Source organism: Astatotilapia calliptera, chromosome 10, assembly GCF_964374335.1.
Source record: "Astatotilapia calliptera chromosome 10, fAstCal68.1, whole genome shotgun sequence".
In the NCBI taxonomy this organism is placed as follows: Eukaryota; Metazoa; Chordata; class Actinopteri; order Cichliformes; family Cichlidae; genus Astatotilapia; species Astatotilapia calliptera.
Genome location: NC_137431.1, coordinates 9,617,867 through 9,635,570, shown reverse-complemented (window position 1 = coordinate 9,635,570; position 17,704 = coordinate 9,617,867). Strand labels below are relative to the sequence as shown.

The window sequence follows — 17,704 nt, the reverse complement described above, 5'->3', positions numbered from 1 at the left end:
CTACCCAAAGTACCCAATAAATAATATTTGGTACCATTTGTCTTTCTTTCCTTTTTGATAAAGGAAAGAAAATCAGCATTACATTTAATTATTAGTTAATTATTGGTTATTATTCATCTCTGGCTCTGTTCCACAGTGAGTCTTTATTCTGTCTCCCTCCCCTCAACCCCACCCACAAACTGGTCACGGTAGATGACTGCCCTTCCCTGTTTCTGGTTCTGCTGGAGGTTTAAAAGGGAGTTTTCCTTCCCACCATTGCCAAATTCTTGCTCAGAGCAGGTTGTCTGATTGTTGGGGTTCTCTCTAAAGTCTTTACTTTACAATATAAAGTGACATTAATTTTGTGTCTATTAACCATCTAATCCCTGAAATCCCTATGTTTTAACTCGAATTTGACTCTCAATTAGTCTGTATATTTCTTTTTATTAGAATTTGAACTGACTGTAGTAGGAAATGCTCATTCATCAGTCCCAGTGGTTTAAGGGGTAACCTTTCTCTTTCTTTTACAGTTGAGTGCATTCAAGTCAAGCCTGTGGTTAACTTTGTTAAGAGTTTCGAAGGTTAAAACAACAGAGTGGTAGGTTGCACAGAGCACACTCAGAAATGGCAAGGGATGCTGAGACATAGCTCACATACAGACAATGAAAGGAAAAGAAGCAGAATAAAATGACTCCAAAATCACAGCAGACATTTAATCCAATTTTTCTGGCAGTCAAAGCTGTGCAGAAACCACTGTGGTTTGTCCCCTATAAAGGCCACAGGGATGGCTATATGCCATCCAAATACCATCAGGCAATCCCAAATCACCAAAAGCAGAATAAATCAATAATCTAACAAGAAAGACCGATTTAAAAGGAATCCGCTGCACACGAAAAGAAGTAAAAATCGATGTGACCAAGTAAAAACAGGCATGGACTGAAAGGAATGAAGCAATCTCGCTTTTGTTCCAGGGTTGATATTCCAGTTACATTGTGGATTATTATTCAAAAGCAGACCTTTCTAGAGTTGTTCCCAAAACCTAAAAATACAAACACACACAAAGAAAACCCAGATCTCAAACCATTAGATCATTATTCCACATTCGTCGTGCTAGTAAGGCATCACATCGTCTCTAGACTAACGTGTAATACTTAAAGAGAGAGAGAGCTCCTGAGTCTGTGTGTATGAACATCCTGCACAGAAACTGTGGCAGATATAAACTGATATTTGTGAAGGGAGAAAGCTCAGTACAAATGTACATATCTCACACAAAATTCAGACCATTCTTACACAAATATTTTTAAGCAAGGCAAGCCTGTTAAAGTGGAATTGGAAAAGCAAAGCAAGACAGAATTTAACTTGAAACAGGCAATTTCACAGATCTTGCATTTAATATATATTTTGTTTGCTTGTTTTCACACATATAGTCACACGCACTCACAATCCCATATTAATATCTGCAATTTTTCATTCAGAATCTGTATTTTAAATAATTGGGCTGAACTTTTTTTATTTCAAAGCTTTGCCCTTAACTTCCAAAGCTAAAGCCTTTTATTTCCTGTCCTGAGTTTTTGTTCTGCTTGTGATTTCAAAACCACCAGATAAAACACCACCACCACTTCACAAGTGTCTCCAATTTGCTGAAATCACACTTCTTCTTTTTTGCTGTTGTTTTCAGCACCATGTCTAATAGCATGTGGTGCAAATGGCATTTATTACATACAAATGACTAATTCAAGGAGCATCCACATCTATCTATTGTGGGAATGGAAACCAGGCTAGTGCACGTGCGTACTATTTCCAGATTACTGAGATTTATAAGAGGACCAAACACACGCACGGCTTAATAAATCACACGAATAGAATACTTTTGCCCATTTCTGCCTCTATGCGTACACACGGTTTTCATCTGGAATCTACACAGAGTTTTAGGTATCAGGTCCCTGGACCAGAGCCAGGGAGCGTCCCTACAGCCTCTCAGCAGAAACAGCTTTGTCAAACTCAGTTAGCCGCCTCTGAGGGGAAACACCTCTTTCCACAGTAATATACCAACTATTCACATCATGTCCCTGCCTCTGCCTGAGCTACCTCATCAATCCACACAGCAACAAAGGTAAACAGCCTCACACCTTCCAAACAGAGGCCTGTGCTACTTTGTTGACACAATGTATGTGCAAACCGCCTGCACAGAGGGTAAGCTTCTCACAGGACAGACTGAGCTTCATTTACAGAGGGTAATTGCACTGGAGCCAAGTGGTGCACTTTTGTGATGAGATTTTTTTTTTTCCAGCTTTACTAAAACCTTCTAGAACCTCTGGGTTTGTCTACTCGCCAAGCGAAACTATGACAGGGGTAAACAACAAATTCAGCTCAATGCAAACATGTCACCTACGAGCTGGAATGGCCGCTGACATTGAAAGGCTATTTACCAACTGCCCTGCTGCTGTGTACATGCACGAAATGACATTTTCAGCTTTTAGTTATGTTGCCCGTTGCTAATTCAACACGGTCTTTGTTATTGCTTACCCCAACCCTATTGCCAAATAATAGCTGGGATATCCGAAATTTGATATAAGAAAATAGATGTTGGGGATCTCCCATTACTCTGCCTTATTTTTCCTCCATGTCTTTGTAACTCTGCTCCCAGTTTTGCGCCCTCCTTGTCAAATTGTTTATTACCAGCTATACCTCAGGGGAGCTAAGGCCCGATCCTTAGTGTGAAAGCAAAGGATACGCTGTAACAGCTTTGTTCTTTGAAGATGTTCTAGTCTTCACATTGAAATATATGACTTTTATGCTACACTATATATGAGTTCAATGTCAGCAAAAAAAAAAAAAAGCAGAGCTACCTATGCAAAAAGAGAAAAAAGAAAAGAACAAAAACAGAGAATGAGAAAGACAGTATGCACTGGAGAGTCTAAACCAGTGATTACTTCAAGAGTTGCACTCGCGTGTTGCAAATTCCCTTTTTGCTCCTTTTGTCATGGTGAAAAATATGTGGCTATGGAAGCACATTCCATGTAAAATAGAGCTATAGAAACGGCGAGCTATGCGAGAGTGGCTGGTAGCAGCGTGGATAGTTACTCAAAAAAATACCCCGTGTGAGGATTTTCTTTCCCTTCTTCGAGGCTGCTTGCAGATAAGCATCTTGGTATTTTTGTTTCTGCAAAACAGGCTTCACTGAATTCTATGCTGCTGATGTTGATATTCAAGAGAGAAGGTCAGCCAAGAGCTCGTCTACTTAAATGGGGGCAGGCACAATGTATGTGTATTAATCATTTTGGAAGGTTGTTTGACAGCTATGGAAGTGTTGTCAGTGGTGGAGTGGCTAATACAGAACTTTGACAAGTGAAAGGTTGCTGGTTCAATTCCAGTCAGGCATGGTAATTTTTTTTCAAACATGTGGAGCTACTTGCTGTGGCATCCCCTTGTAGCAAGGGAAAAACCCAAAGTAGCTTCATATCAGAGATTTGGACTAGATCTTTGAGAGTGACCACAAACATTCCTCTAGGTACTAATCTGGAGCATTTCATTTACTTGCTATTATTTCATATTTAGAGAACATTCGTCCTTTGTCTTTCTGGCATTTTCTCCATTGCATTAAAAGCTGTTAAGTGTCTCCTAAGGCTTCCTGCCAACTCCTAATTCCAATAGTCTCACCTTTGGAGTTCTCTACAGGACTAAGATGCTTTGTGATTAACTTTTATCTTTAAGACGACCTCAACCTTAAGGGGAATTCTTCGAAAAGGTCAAAATTCTAAGAATATTCTCACCAGAGGCAACTCTTTGTACTAGAAAGTTTTTTTAAATTATGAACCCTGCTTTGTTTCCCTTTCCAGATTCTGCCCAAGAGTATTTATTCAGAGAATCTGAGATATGTAACAGCTCATTATGTGCTTGCCCCGGTGCAGCAAAAAGATTCACCCATAGGGTGCTTTTCATTATGCAAACTTATGCTTCCTCTCTCCTCCCATGATTCCCTGTATGCCATCATGGAGGATCTTTCAATCCTTTAATTGCACTTTGAGAAGATGCTGAGCAAGAAGGAAGTCAAGAAGTTCAAAGTCGTTCTCCCCTGTAGAGAAATGTTGTATGTAGTCATATAGACACGTAGACATATAAATGTAGACCCTCCACATATTCATAATTAACTGGTATGACTTTAGACTGATGCAGTGGAACTAACATTTGACTCATTCAGCAGGCATTTCAGCTAAAGTTTTCAACCATGTTACATTTTCTTCATTGTATCAACCATGATGAATGATCAGAGGTTTGACATGTTGCACACTGCTTTAGCTAGCACAACTGCAGTCAAAGGCTAACCTGTCAGCATAGTAGACAAATAAGTGCATCGTGTGGCACATGAAAGAGTATTCAGCGCATCAAAACATCAGAAAAGATCTCACTATTCAGAATTATATTCCTTTTCTAGTCTTTTCAACTGCCCGAGTGAGTCAGAGTGCACAAAAGGAATCTGCACATCAATAACTATTTTTACACATGTCAAAATGTCTTCAGTTAATAAACCTGTCCACAATGTACTCAGTGTACAAAAACTGTGTGCATTCACAAGGGCAAATAAAAAAAATGTGCATACAGATTCTTTTTGTCAGCTTTATAAAGCACTCAGCGTTCAGCCCCTGGTGTCCACACTGTTCCACTAACCTGAGCACCTGTGACTCATCCCCTAACTGGCTTTTTTGACCTGCTGCTTGTGTCTCCAGCTGCATCTTCTTATTTTTCCTGCTTCCCTTATCTGTTTTTCAGCTGTGTCTGCCTGTTTGATTCCCGTTGTTACATGTTTACTGCCCGTGCTTTCTCTGTTTTCTAGAATTTTTTTTGGTTTAAAATTTTTCTGCGAAGTTCCTGGCATATGAAGTTCTCTTCCTCAGTCTCTGCCTTGCTGTCTGCATGTTGCAAGTTTGATTCAACAAAGCAGTCAGCATCTAGGCCTGATGCAGAATCATGTATGAACAGGATTGCAATAATGTTAAGTCACTGAAAGTATTTGCATTTGCAGAAATTCTACTTGTTAAACTCATACACATTATATTAATTTTATTTATTTTTTTCATTTTCCTGTAGCCAAAAGGCTGGCAAGCACACTAAGCTCCCAGAGGAGCTAAGAAATCGAGATAGTAAGTAAAAAGACATAACAATCTGATTGTAGCAATACTATAGTTATACATATGACATTTACATTACAAGCATGGTTGGGCTGATAATACTGTTTTGCAGTATATTTCACTTCCACAATGGGATCTTTTGAAGCAGGTGATTTTTCTTTTATGTTTTTATTATATGAGAGCATGACAGAAAATGTGATGTTATCTGGATTACAGTTAATTTACAGCTGTTCTCATAAAAGGAATGCTGTTAACACTGTATCACAAGGGAGCGCACTGCAAAAACTGATATAAAAATATTTGGCTTATTCCCACCCAGCCAGACCTTGAGCACTTTGGGTTTTATGTGTATACACTATGTGTGAGGTCTTGTCTGGTCATTGCAATGCTGATCGTCTACTGTTAGATTTCCCTTTCTGTCTCTCTTTGCCTTAATAATTCAGATTTAATCTTTCAAAATACACGACAAGGCCTCATGGACTGAATACACACTCCACTCCAAGATACTAGGTTATGTTAAAAACGTCTAGGTCAAATGACAAGTCAAAAGGGAATTTTTCATCTTAATGCAAAATGAAAAATTAAATAAAGATAAATTCACAGAAGAAAAACTACAAAAGAGAAAAAGAAAACTACTAAACAAATATACTAAGAAAGCATAAAAAAAGGCACAGAGGTAATTTTTTTCAATCAGCGTCATTTAAAATTGGATAAAAGGAGTCATCATTTGTTTAAAAACTGATTACAGGTATTAGTTTTATGCCTGAGTTAGATTTTATTAGGGTATAAATTATGTTTAAGGGATTTAAATAATTTAAGATTCACATCGCATGAAAGCACAGGCCTTATAGGGCATCAGGGAATCCACATTTAGAAGGCAAACGGCTTAACTTAACAATGACAATATGTACATAGACATATCCCTCTAAATACACTTCTATTTCAATGCAAACACAATGGATTCACTAAATCAACACGCCAAAAAAAACGAAAACAGAACCGCGAGCAGTTGAATGGAGGGAAATGACATCTTAATGCCATTTGAGCCGAGAAATCTCCAACAAATCAAATGCGGTGAATTCTACTTCCCATTCTTTTACAAAAACAAATGTAACAGGTACTTCAGAGAAGTCATGTAGCCTGGACATTATCTGAGGCTTAATACTTAAAGACATAACATGGGACACTCATTATTTCATGTCTTTGGAGAAAAAATCTGATTAACAAAAAAGAAATGAGATGTGAAAATAGTCACTCAGTGTGCATTTAGCATGGTAACATTGCCACTGTGGTAATTCTAACATGCAGGTACAATTTGTTTTTATTGTATTTATCTATTTATTTAATGCTAACATGTTAAATGTAATGGACACTATTGCTCCCATTAAGGTGAAGGTTATCTCTGGAAGGAAAAAGTCTCCATGGAGAAACTCCACACTGGTGAAAAATGAAAAAAGAGAGTGTAGGAAAGCTGAGCGCAGATGGAGAAAAACAAACCTCCAGGTTCATTATGACATTTATAAAGAGAAACTTCACAATTATAATTTACAACTGAGGAGTGCAAGAAGGTCCTACTTCTCTGACATCATCACTAAAAACAGCCATAATGCTCGGGTCTTATTTTCTACAGTTGACAGGCTAACAAACCCCCCTGTGTCAGTGGCAGCTGAACTTCATTCGACCATGGCCTGCAATGACTTTGCCAAATTCTTCACTGAAAAAATCCAAAAAATTAGACAAGCAATTGGTACATCAACAGCAGATCCAGGATATGTACTGTGTCCACCAAAAAACTGTTTAAACACCATGAAACAGTTTCAACCTATTAACAGCAAAGACCTGGAGGACATCTTAGGTCAACTGAACTCCTCCTCCTGCTGTTTAGATGTCCTGCCAACAAGTTTTTTCAAAAAGGTCTCAAAGACTTTAGAGTCAGACCTGTTACAGATCGTCAACTTTTCTTTATTATCAGGTGTGTTTCCAGAATCACTAAAAACTGCTGTAATCAAACCTATACTGAAAAAGGACAATCTTGACAAGACACAAATGAACAACTACAGGCCAATCTCAAATCTCCCGTTTTTAAGTAAGATCATTGAAAAAGTAGTTTCTCAACAGCTCAGTTACTTCTTAAAACAGAATAATTGCTACGATGCCTTCCAGTCAGGTTTTAGACAGAACCACAGCACTGAAACCGCTCTGACCAAAGTGTTTAATGACATATGTCTGAATACAGACAGTGGAAAAATGTCAGTCCTAGTTTTACTGGATCTCAGTGCAGCATTTGATACAGTTGACCACAACATATTACTCAAACGACTGGAGAACTGGACAGGTCTTTCAGGAACTGTACTAAACTGGTTCAAAACATACGTAGAAAACAGGAAATACTTTGTATCAATAGGTAACTTCACATCTGAGCAGACAAGTATCACATGTGGAGTTCCCCAAGGTTCCATCTTGGGACCCCTTCTGTTTAACATCTACATGCTCCCACTGGCACAGATTATAAACAACAACAAAATAAACTATCACAGCTATGCAGATGACACACAAATATATATCACAATGTCACCAGGAGACCGAGGCCCTGTACAGGCTCTTGGTAAATGCATTGAGGAAATCAATGACTGGTTGTGCCACAATTTTCTCCAGCTAAACAAAAACAAAACTGAGGTAATAGTCTTTGGCGCCAAAGAAAAACGATTACAGGTCACCAGAGAACTTCAATCTATACATCTAAAAACCACAAACCAGGCAAGAAATTTGGGTGTAGTGATGGATGCAGACCTAAACTTAGAAAAACACATTAAGACAATAACAAAGTCAGCTTACTATCACCTCAAGAATATATCAAGGATAAAAGATCTGATGTCTCAACAGGACCTGGAAAAACTAGTCCATGCATTCATCTTTAGTAGGCTTGATTACTGTAACAGCATCTTTACAGGTCTACCTAAAAAATCAGTCAGACAACTACAGCTCATTCAGAACTCTGCTGCTCGAGTCCTCACTAAGACCAAAAAAGTGGACCACATCAGTCCAGCTCTGAGGTCCTTACACTGGCTGCCTGTCCGTCAGAGGATAGACTTTAAAGTTCTGATGCTGGCCTATAAAGCTCTGAATGGTTTAGGACCAAAATACATCAGTGACCTCCTGACCCAGTATGAACCATCCAGATCCCTCAGGTCATCTGGATCCGGTCTTTTATCAGTTCCCAGAGTCAGAACCAGACACGGAGAAGCTGCATTCAGCTTTTATGCTCCTTATATCTGGAACAAACTCCCAGAAAGCCTCAGATCAGCTGAAACACTCAGTTTATTTAAATCCAGGTTGAAGACTCACCTGTTCTCAGCTGCATTTGAATAAAGCACCAAATCCACACTTTAAGCTTAAATTTCAAAACTTACATTTAACTACTGATTTTATCTACTGTTCTGATTTTATCTGTTTTGATTTTATATACTGTTGTTTGTTTGTTTGTTAATTAGTTAGTTAGTTTATTTGCTTGTTTTAATCAATTTTAAATCATGCTTTTTATTTGTTCTTGTTTCTAATGTCTCTGTAAAGCACTTTGAATCACCTTGTTGTTGAATTGTGCTATACAAATAAACTTGCCTTGCCTTGCCTTGCCTTTATTTTGTTTTTGGATCCCTGAACTAAACAAGCTGAAGGATTTACTGTTTCATGAGCTTGCAAATTTAATTTGTAGGTCACAATTTCTAAAAATAAAACATGTATCTTCTATTGTTGTGTTGACTATAAGTTGAAGTTTATACAGAAACACTGATGTATATGATTGGTAAATGACTAGCCAGTGCAGTGCCATGTAGAACTGGGCTCCTGTGGTAAGTGAAGCAGTAGTATGAAAGTCTCCATTCCCATGTTCAACAAATTTCTGAACTAACAACCTGCCCTACAGTCCATGCTAATACAAACAGAGGCGTTAGCAGGATTGCACTGTGCACACACCTCTGTAAATACATCAGCAATCAACAGTTACACAATGGCTGTTGGAAAATTTTACTATATTGCCCAAAGCTATTATTCTGGGATTCACTAAGCATTTGTCCCAAATTCCATGCCAATGCAGCTGAAGCACAAATATGCATGATAAGCAACAGAATGCAGAATGCACTGTAAAGGGGATTGTTGAGTCTGCAAAGCTTTTCTTTTTCCACTAGGAAGCTACTAACCTTCTATTTCACACACCATCTAATGTCAGAAATGCACAAACCTGCTTTTGCAGCTAAGGGCTACAGTATAGTCCAGCAATCAATGACATGGTCTAACAGAGCACCGGCTGTTCCCTGCTAAGTAATCCATTTTTAAGGGTGAGTATTCTTTTTAAAGACTGCCTTACTGCTCTGACAGATGAGAGCGACCACAATCACCAAGAGAGAACCAGAGGCAGATGACTGCCTTATAACTGACAGCCAATTGCCTGACCACCAAGCAGCAGCTTGGACCGAAAATGTTCGATATCTTGAAGATGCCGGTCGATGTTAGAACCTGTAAATTATACACAAGGTCCTCTGGGACACGACTTCAATATATCTCAAAAGGCTTACAGTCAAAACGTGGCCCTTTCCTCCGTGTTGTCTGTATTGGAGATGTCACCACGCATATAACATTTTTAAAATGTATGCATGGCTGCGATACTTTATAGCACTCAGCGATTCAAACTGACGGATTTAATTTCCACTGGAAAACTGCTTGGGTGAGCTTATAATGGCAGTTGAGAGTATTTGTGCTTAAAATGACAGAGAGGTAAAAATGCAATCAAAATCATTCCCTACCGTAAATGCAGTAACTTTTCCCAACGTCCTGCACACTTTCTTTGCTTGTGTTTGTCTTTGACTATTTTCAATTACTTGGTGAGCAACTATCCTCTTCCTGGATCTATCCACAACATTGTTATCTTTCTCCGCTCCTTCTAATATGTTTACTCATCCTGATGAATTCAATTACATCTTTTCATAGGAAATTACTGTGGGGGTGGCTCAGCCTGCCAGAGGTCAGCACTAACTGTGAATACTAAAACTACTCCCCCAAACACATTACACAGCCTATTAGCTGCTGCTTTCCACACAGCACTCTCCGACCCTACATAAGCCTTTCCACTGCCACAGATGAAATGCTTTCTAGATGGGATCTGGCGTGGAGAAGAGGGGAAGAGAGCTGGAGCTGTCCCCAGGCCTAATCGTTTCGGAGAGCCATCCCCACTGCAGCCGCAAAACACGCCAGTCCTGATTAGGGAGGTGTGTACACAGCCAGGCAGAGCGTAAAAAGGTGCAGAAAGGAGGCTTGGCCTGGTGGTTGCTATTGCTATTGCGCCCACCGATCCACCCCACCCCCCACCCCCACCCCCCAGTGTACAACTGGCGAAATCGATAAGGCACAAGGCCAAAGGCAAAACAGGTACAAAGTAAGCCTTCGATGTAGTGCCTTGACAAAGTGGTCGACATCTCTTCATTTAGAGTTTTGCTACAGGGGCACTATTATTCACTTGATATAAATTAGACATGGATCCCCCTTCCCCAAATTAGCTCCGTACAGTTTCCTGCAGGGTCCTGCCCAAATCATCTACTACTTTGCTGAGGGTACGTGTTGACAATTTCACTGTAAAAATGTTACCTGAAATCTCTTAAGAGGTGATTGTGTTAAGAAAAAAAAAACCTCTCACATAATTATCTAGATGCAGGAACCCATTTCAAGTCTATCCAAACTGTCAGGCTGATTAAACAAACAGACTGTGAAACGCTATCAGCAAAAAAGCCAGTCTTCTCTCTAAAATATAGACATATAGATAGATTGCATCTGATTGGGGCTGAAATGAAATCAGCTGCTGTTAGCTGTAATGCTGTATGCGTGAAAAATAGTGGGTTAGTAATGTACAATTAGTAGATAGATAGATAGATAGATAGATAGATAGATAATAGATAGATGATAGATAGATAGATAGATAGATAGATAGATAGATAGATAGATAGATAGATAGATAGATAGATAGATAGATAGATAGATAGATAGATAGATAGATAGATAGATAGATAGATAGATAGATAGATAGATAGAATGAATGGAAACTGTAATATAATGTGTTTGGTATTAACTGAATTTATACCAATCCTGTGCATTTCATTTGACCAGATGCAATTAAATTAATCATTTTAATATATTCATTGTACTTATGTAACAAAATCACATGGAACATTTACATGTAACTAAATTTGGGCTAATTCTTTTGTGTAATGTAGATAAGATAAATCAAATTGCATTGCATAAATAATAATTGGTAAATACTGTGCCTGTATTCTTTTAGCATGCTAGTGTGTAAATGCTAATTTCCTTGTACAGGACTAAAGAGCGGCTTTGCTCAGTGCTTAAACTGCACTGGTTCTGTTGCTAAATTGTTTAATGGCCAAGTGACAACTGGTGTATGTGAGTGCTGATGAATATTAAAGCAAAACACACACACACACACACACACACACGTGAGTGTGAATGTATGGCAGACAACATTTGTTTTCTTAGCTAACACATTAGTGCCACCGTATTGCTTTACACAGGTTAAGATTTAGAACAGATTAGTCCAATCCAATCTTTTTAGTATTAATAGAACCTGGCCTAAGGTGTGTTAACCACACAGTAACAAGAAGCTGGGCCGTTAAAAACACGTCCAGTCATTTACACAGTTTTCATCTAGATTTGAAGTGTTAGTCATGGTATATGAAAGGCCTCATTTATTAAACAATCTAACAATCAGTTTTGATCTTAAGGACAAATTAAACAGATGAACTTCTCTCTCATCCCTTTCATTGAAGTCAAGACTTCATGTAAGCGATTGTGTATCTGTCCTTCATTCTCATACAGACATCAGTCACGGTTTTGTGTTTCTACCCATTCACTACACCAAAGACAGACTCTCAAGCCGCGTGTTATGCTTTGTTTGTCACCCCACGACTTAATCCACTGAATAATATGTGTTACCTAGCGTTACCTCTGCCATTGCTGTAATCTCATCTTCCGTGAAGTTCGCTTTTCTGTTTTGGTTTATGGCTGTTTCACACTAAACCCTTATTCGTGCAGGTATTACATCAGGAAAAATCGCAAGACAGCTGTTGTCACTTTAAGTTGATTGAGATTTATCGATTCATAAACCTGCTTAACCAATGTTTTTTGGTTTGGTGTTTTTTTATGCTCAGCATCTTTCATGAATCAAACATGAGCACGCTACCAGGAATGATCTTAAGACAAGTATAAATCTGAGTGCATTTTTATAAATGAGTCTCCAACTGTTGGAGAAGAAGCCCAGCAATACGGTGATGAAATCCCCCAAAAAAATAAAAATCCTTCCAAAAATAGCCATTTGCCTTTCACAAATAAAGCTCCACACTTTTTGAGGAAGAAAATATATGAGGCAATGAGTCAAATTAGGATGCATAGAACATTCTCACAGAGCGAGAAAGGCATTTGCACATGAAGAGTTGAAAATGAGTCGCATTCAGCCAAGCTGTGAGCTCCACCTAGGAGGCAGTGAAAGAGACTGAGACAGGCACAGAGAGGGACTGAGGCAGGCAAGCAGGCGCCAAGCCTTGAAGAGGGGCATTCTGGCATAATGACTCTCATTTACCATTGACAGGCCTTGGGAAAGTTAAACTAATTATGACAGCACACAGATGCTGAATAGCCCTTGATGAAGTTAATAACTGGCAATCCAACAAACAGGTGTTGAATGATTTCTGTTACCTCCCCTGGAATTATAGGATGTTCTGATTTTTTCCCGCTCGTAGCAGCAATCTACCCAAAGGCAGAATTATGCCTCCTTATAACCGTGATCTTGGCAAACTGTGTGAATATGTGAATGAGAACAACACATACAACAATGGAAGACAGAAAGCTTGTTCTGTAACCTGTACCATTAGTATGACAAACAGGAAGAATTGCCACCGAGTTGAATGTGCATACAAAAAAAAACTGCTTGAAATGAAAGGCGCTTCATTGTGCTGTAGTGGTAACAGGTGTCAGCACAAAAGCATAAGCACGGAAACGTGTTTCATCCTTCCTGTGAGTCCAACATTTTGGTATCTGGCGGTGGTTTTAATATGCATCTCATCCATTATTAAGACCAAATAAAGACATTTTCATTTATAACACACATCAGTTTTAGGGACTACAGCAGGGTAAATGTTAGTGGTGTTGCTTTACATTATCTAATCTCCCATAAAGTGAATAATATTATTATCAGCCTACAACTGTTTTACCAACAGGATTCGTGACACTTAATATTACGTTTTCAAACAACAAAGATTTACAGAATTCAACACACATTCTTAAAATCAACAGCGGTGTGTCAATGAGAGTTCTGTCTGCCAGGAGGAGATCGCCACTGATTTAATGAACTTCAGAATACATAAAACACATCTCCTGCAACTCCCAGATCACTACAGATCATTATTAACAGGCGGGGATAATGTGCATGCATAAAGATAATAGGCTCAGCTGAATGTCATTAAATTGTGTAACACTTTAAGTTTCACACCAGGGCCAACAGAAACTTTGCACACTAAATGACTGCACAATGAGCTATTTAACATCTGCTGGCATCTTATTAGGCATACTTGTTTGAATACTCCCGGAAAAAAATTCAGTTATTGCTTTGTTTTTGTTGGTAATGACTTTGTAACAAGTCGAAATATAATATGCTTTTTTAGTATATTTTGATTTAGCAGACCGGCTTTTTTAATGTAGATAAAGGAGGTTGTCACATGTGGGCTTCTTTCTCTGGCTGCTTAGACTTTGTATGCAGTGCACTCCTCTAGCATTTCTTGCATGGCCTACAATGAGATTTGACCCAGCGCTAGAACGCGTTGTCGATCGGAGGGTAAATTTGATTTGTCACTGAATAAAAGTTCAAGCTGTTACCTTCTTGTTGTCTATCCAAGTCAGACCAGCAGACTTGTGTATTAAGGCAATCAAAATCCTGCAGAGAGTGTAAGTGAGCACTGCATAGGGCTTGTTACCCTTTGACAACAAATATGATGAAAAATGCTGCTTCTTGTATTGTTCTCACGGCACATATGCAGTAGTTTATAAAGTATGTTTAAATTGCAACCCATAAATGGCATTTTAATTATATTCAATATGATTCACAGATTTTTTTCTGCTTGTCTATTTATGAAGTGAGACTTTTTCGTAACACAGTGTCGGCTTGTCTGTGTTTAAGATGAAGAAAATGTAAGCATGGGTTTCTAAGTGTATATGTAAGTGTAAGGAAACCATGCAGAGTACACACAGAACTCCTGCAGATGTTTGAGGACAAACTAAAAGTAAGTGCCTAATTAACAGCATAAGATATACAGGGGCTGTACGGGAAGTCTTTCCTCGTTGTTTTTGCAGGTAATGGTGCTTTTATTAGCTGGGAGGTTCTGAATTTTAGCCTTCCTCCCTCTGTCTCTCTCTGCAAATCACCCCTTATTAATGTGACGAAATAAAGGGCTGAGTAATTCTTTTGCAAAGTAACATATGTAGGTGGATGATTTGAGTGCTGTTCGAAGGCCAGCACAAATATCTTTGGACTGATACTGTAATTATTATTAAGAGTTTTTTATACATCTTTACAATCTTTACGTCTACTGACTGAAACATTAGAGTCAAGCAAAAATCATAAATTAAATGAAAGTGTTTCATTAATAAATACCTGAGACTGATTTTTCTCTTGGAAAAAAAAAAAGAAATCCAGTTCAGGTGAGAAAATAATGGCACGGTTCCAAAAAACTTGACAACAAAATGAATGGTTGTTTTTGTGTTCCCCCTGCAAGGTAAATTAATCAAGTTCACAATAACAAGTCATAGCACAAATGAGAGATTGGGACCTCTTCAAAACTACAAGTTAATCATTCCTGTAACTGAGTACGCATTCAAAACTCCTGATAATGGCAACTTTCAAGAATTAAAAATTGATATGCCCCACCTTGGAGAGTTTACTACAGTGTGAACATTTGCTGGGTAAGCAACAGCAGCTAATGGAAGCTGTTAAATTTTATTTTGCTCTAAAAATAATGCACCCTGCATTTCTCACTCTCCCTAGAGTTTCGAGCAGCGGGCGAATAGAGCAGGTGTGTGCCTGGGATCTGTGCGATCGTGAATCCGAAAACAGTCAAAAATTCACACATCTTTCAAAGCGGCATTGTTCTGTGCGCCACCACTGAGTGTGTATTTATTCACATGCTAATCAAGATTTAAACGCTCTAAATGTATTTCAGGTGTATCGAAAAGATCCGGATTTGAACTCTTATTATATAAAAATCAAAAAAGGTCTGTGCTGTCCCGTACAGCACACCTTTCTCCCACTAGATATTCAATCAGTTGATGTTTTGTTGATGGTGTAAAATATTGCTTCAGGCACTGGTGTGGAATTGCAGCTCAGTTTTCAAAGGGCTGAGATGTAATGACTGAACCAGCCCAGGCAGTATGAATTCACTCTCGCAGTTATTGCATTGTTTAGTAATCACTATTTGCTCGTGAATGTGTTCATTTTCAGCACCAAACAGGCACCTTTCATAAAAGGCTTCGTCACAAGAGGATGGACAGGGGCATTTGATTTGCCGGCATCTGTTTGAACTTTAGATGTTGCTCGCATTAGATAAAAATGGCAAAATAACATCCAGAAATCCTACTTTTATAATAAACTCATATGCATTTGTTTTCGTCTTGTGTTTTTTGTGAGTTGCAAACTTAACATTCACTATTTCTGTGGTGGCTCTTGTCCATATCCAGTTACTTGAACAATAATAGATATACATCATTTCCACAAAAGAGGGGTGTGTGAGAGAGAGAGGGGGGGGGGGGTGACAGTAAAGCTGTGCAGACAAGCAGAAACATAGATAGTGTCCAGCAGAAAGCATAGATGATGAGAGGGCAGGCCCACACTAGAGAAATAATTAGGACAAGGCCACTGTGCATGAATCCGTTGCAGCTTCCCACAAGCACTCATCTGTGTCAAACAGCTTGGTCAATAATCTTCAGCAATTCCCAAGGATTAGAGTCTTATTACCGAGCACCGTCTGTCACACAGACCTCAGCGCCCAAACAAGTCGCTTCCTGACTGCTTACTCCCACCGAATAAACATCCCGCTGGAAAATTGATCAATTGGTTCAGGTTCATATTTATTGGTGTTTAGTTTCTGATTGTCTTATTTAGTTTTCCTCTTGCCTGGTGGTGGTAGTGGTGGTTGGTTGAGCTGGGGGGAGAGGCTGTTTCCATGCTATTTATGTGGCCACGTGGATGTGTGTGTCTCTCTTTAGAACAAATTAAAGCCATTTTGTGTAAGTTGTGCTGGACAGCCTATTGTTATGTAACTGACTGTTAAACGCATTTCTCCAGTGATGCGCCATAACTTCTAATTCACCACGCTTTGTTTGCAACTGTTGGGTTTCATTAATTTGCCTCTCGCTTTAAATTCAGATTCCATTTCCTTCTTTCGGTAGTTTACAGTGTATAATAGAGAAAACAAACAGGACTATCCTCTCGCAACTTTTAGCCCCAGCAGTGCTGTAGTACAGTACGTCATAAACTTAACAATGATAACGAGTCACTGGAAACATTAACACTTGTATCACACTTGTAGATCTGAGAATCGTGAGCCCGGTGTCATTAAACTCTGCCTTCGCTTTTTAGCCGACAGAGGAAAGGAGGGGTGAAAAAAACTAAAATTCCAGAAAAGTACAAAAGGACCAAGACGCAAGTTCTTACCTTGCCCGTGGATTTCGGCCACGGCGGCGGCGAGAAGCAAAACCGTGCAGAGGGTCTGAAATTGGCAGCCTTGTTTCACGCACATGTCTACTAAAGTCGAGGTCGCTCTTCGCGTATCTACGGAGCACGTCCTTGTGTTAAGAAGAAGAATACTTCCAGGGGAGGAAAAACAAAAAAAGAATAAAAACAAGCAAGGCGAGGACTTTAAACAAAGGCTCGCGGGATGCTCTCGCACTTCCTCAATAATTCGCCGACTGAAGACCGTCGAGAATAATCAAGTGAAATGCGGAGGTCCCTCTTTAATTTGGACGCTCAGTAAGCGGATTGCTGGCTGTGTGAGCTATCGGCACATGGAGAGGAAGGGGGGGGGGGGAGAGAAAAAGGAAGCCGAGGATTCAGCACCGCGGACAGCTCCTAGCGTCTGCTGATGGAACAGCCTCAAAGTTAGCTGGAGGAAGAGGAATAACTGAGCTCTGTGCGTTCTTTCGGTCTTTGGAGCTTCTTGTGATGATGTTTTTCTTTTTAACAGCCTTCCTTTTAATCATCACAATAGCCACGTTCAGGTTCAACAAGAATATATAAAGATAGCATTTTTAGGATAGCCTATACCAGACATAATACTTGACTTATTCTCAGACTTCTGCTGTTGTTTTTGTTGTTTTTTTCCTTCTATAAATTCACTAACTTGTGTATAAAAAGCAGATAACGTGCACGTCTAAACTCATATTTTAAAGCTATTTGCAACTCATTCTATTTGGTTTTGGACACCCAGAACCTCTGTAAATGTCCTGCCTCCAAAGACACTGTGGTGAGTCAAGAATGAAGATAGAGTGCAGAT

At 39.1% G+C, this 17,704-nt stretch overlaps 1 protein-coding gene across 2 annotated transcripts in view; it reads right to left on the bottom strand.

Moving 5' to 3' along the window:
• LOC113030167 (seizure protein 6 homolog) overlaps positions 1–17,218 on the bottom strand; it is a 101,882-nt gene extending 84,664 nt beyond the window's left edge. Inside the window, exon 1 of one of the 2 annotated variants that reach the window (XM_026181339.2) lies at positions 16,867–17,218. In XM_026181339.2, the coding sequence (XP_026037124.1) occupies positions 16,867–16,951 (85 nt within the window). In that variant the 5' untranslated portion in view covers positions 16,952–17,218. The remainder of the gene's footprint in view (positions 1–16,866) is intronic. The other variant, XM_026181338.2, reaches the window with a different exon arrangement.
• Between the last annotated feature and the right edge of the window lie 486 nt (positions 17,219–17,704).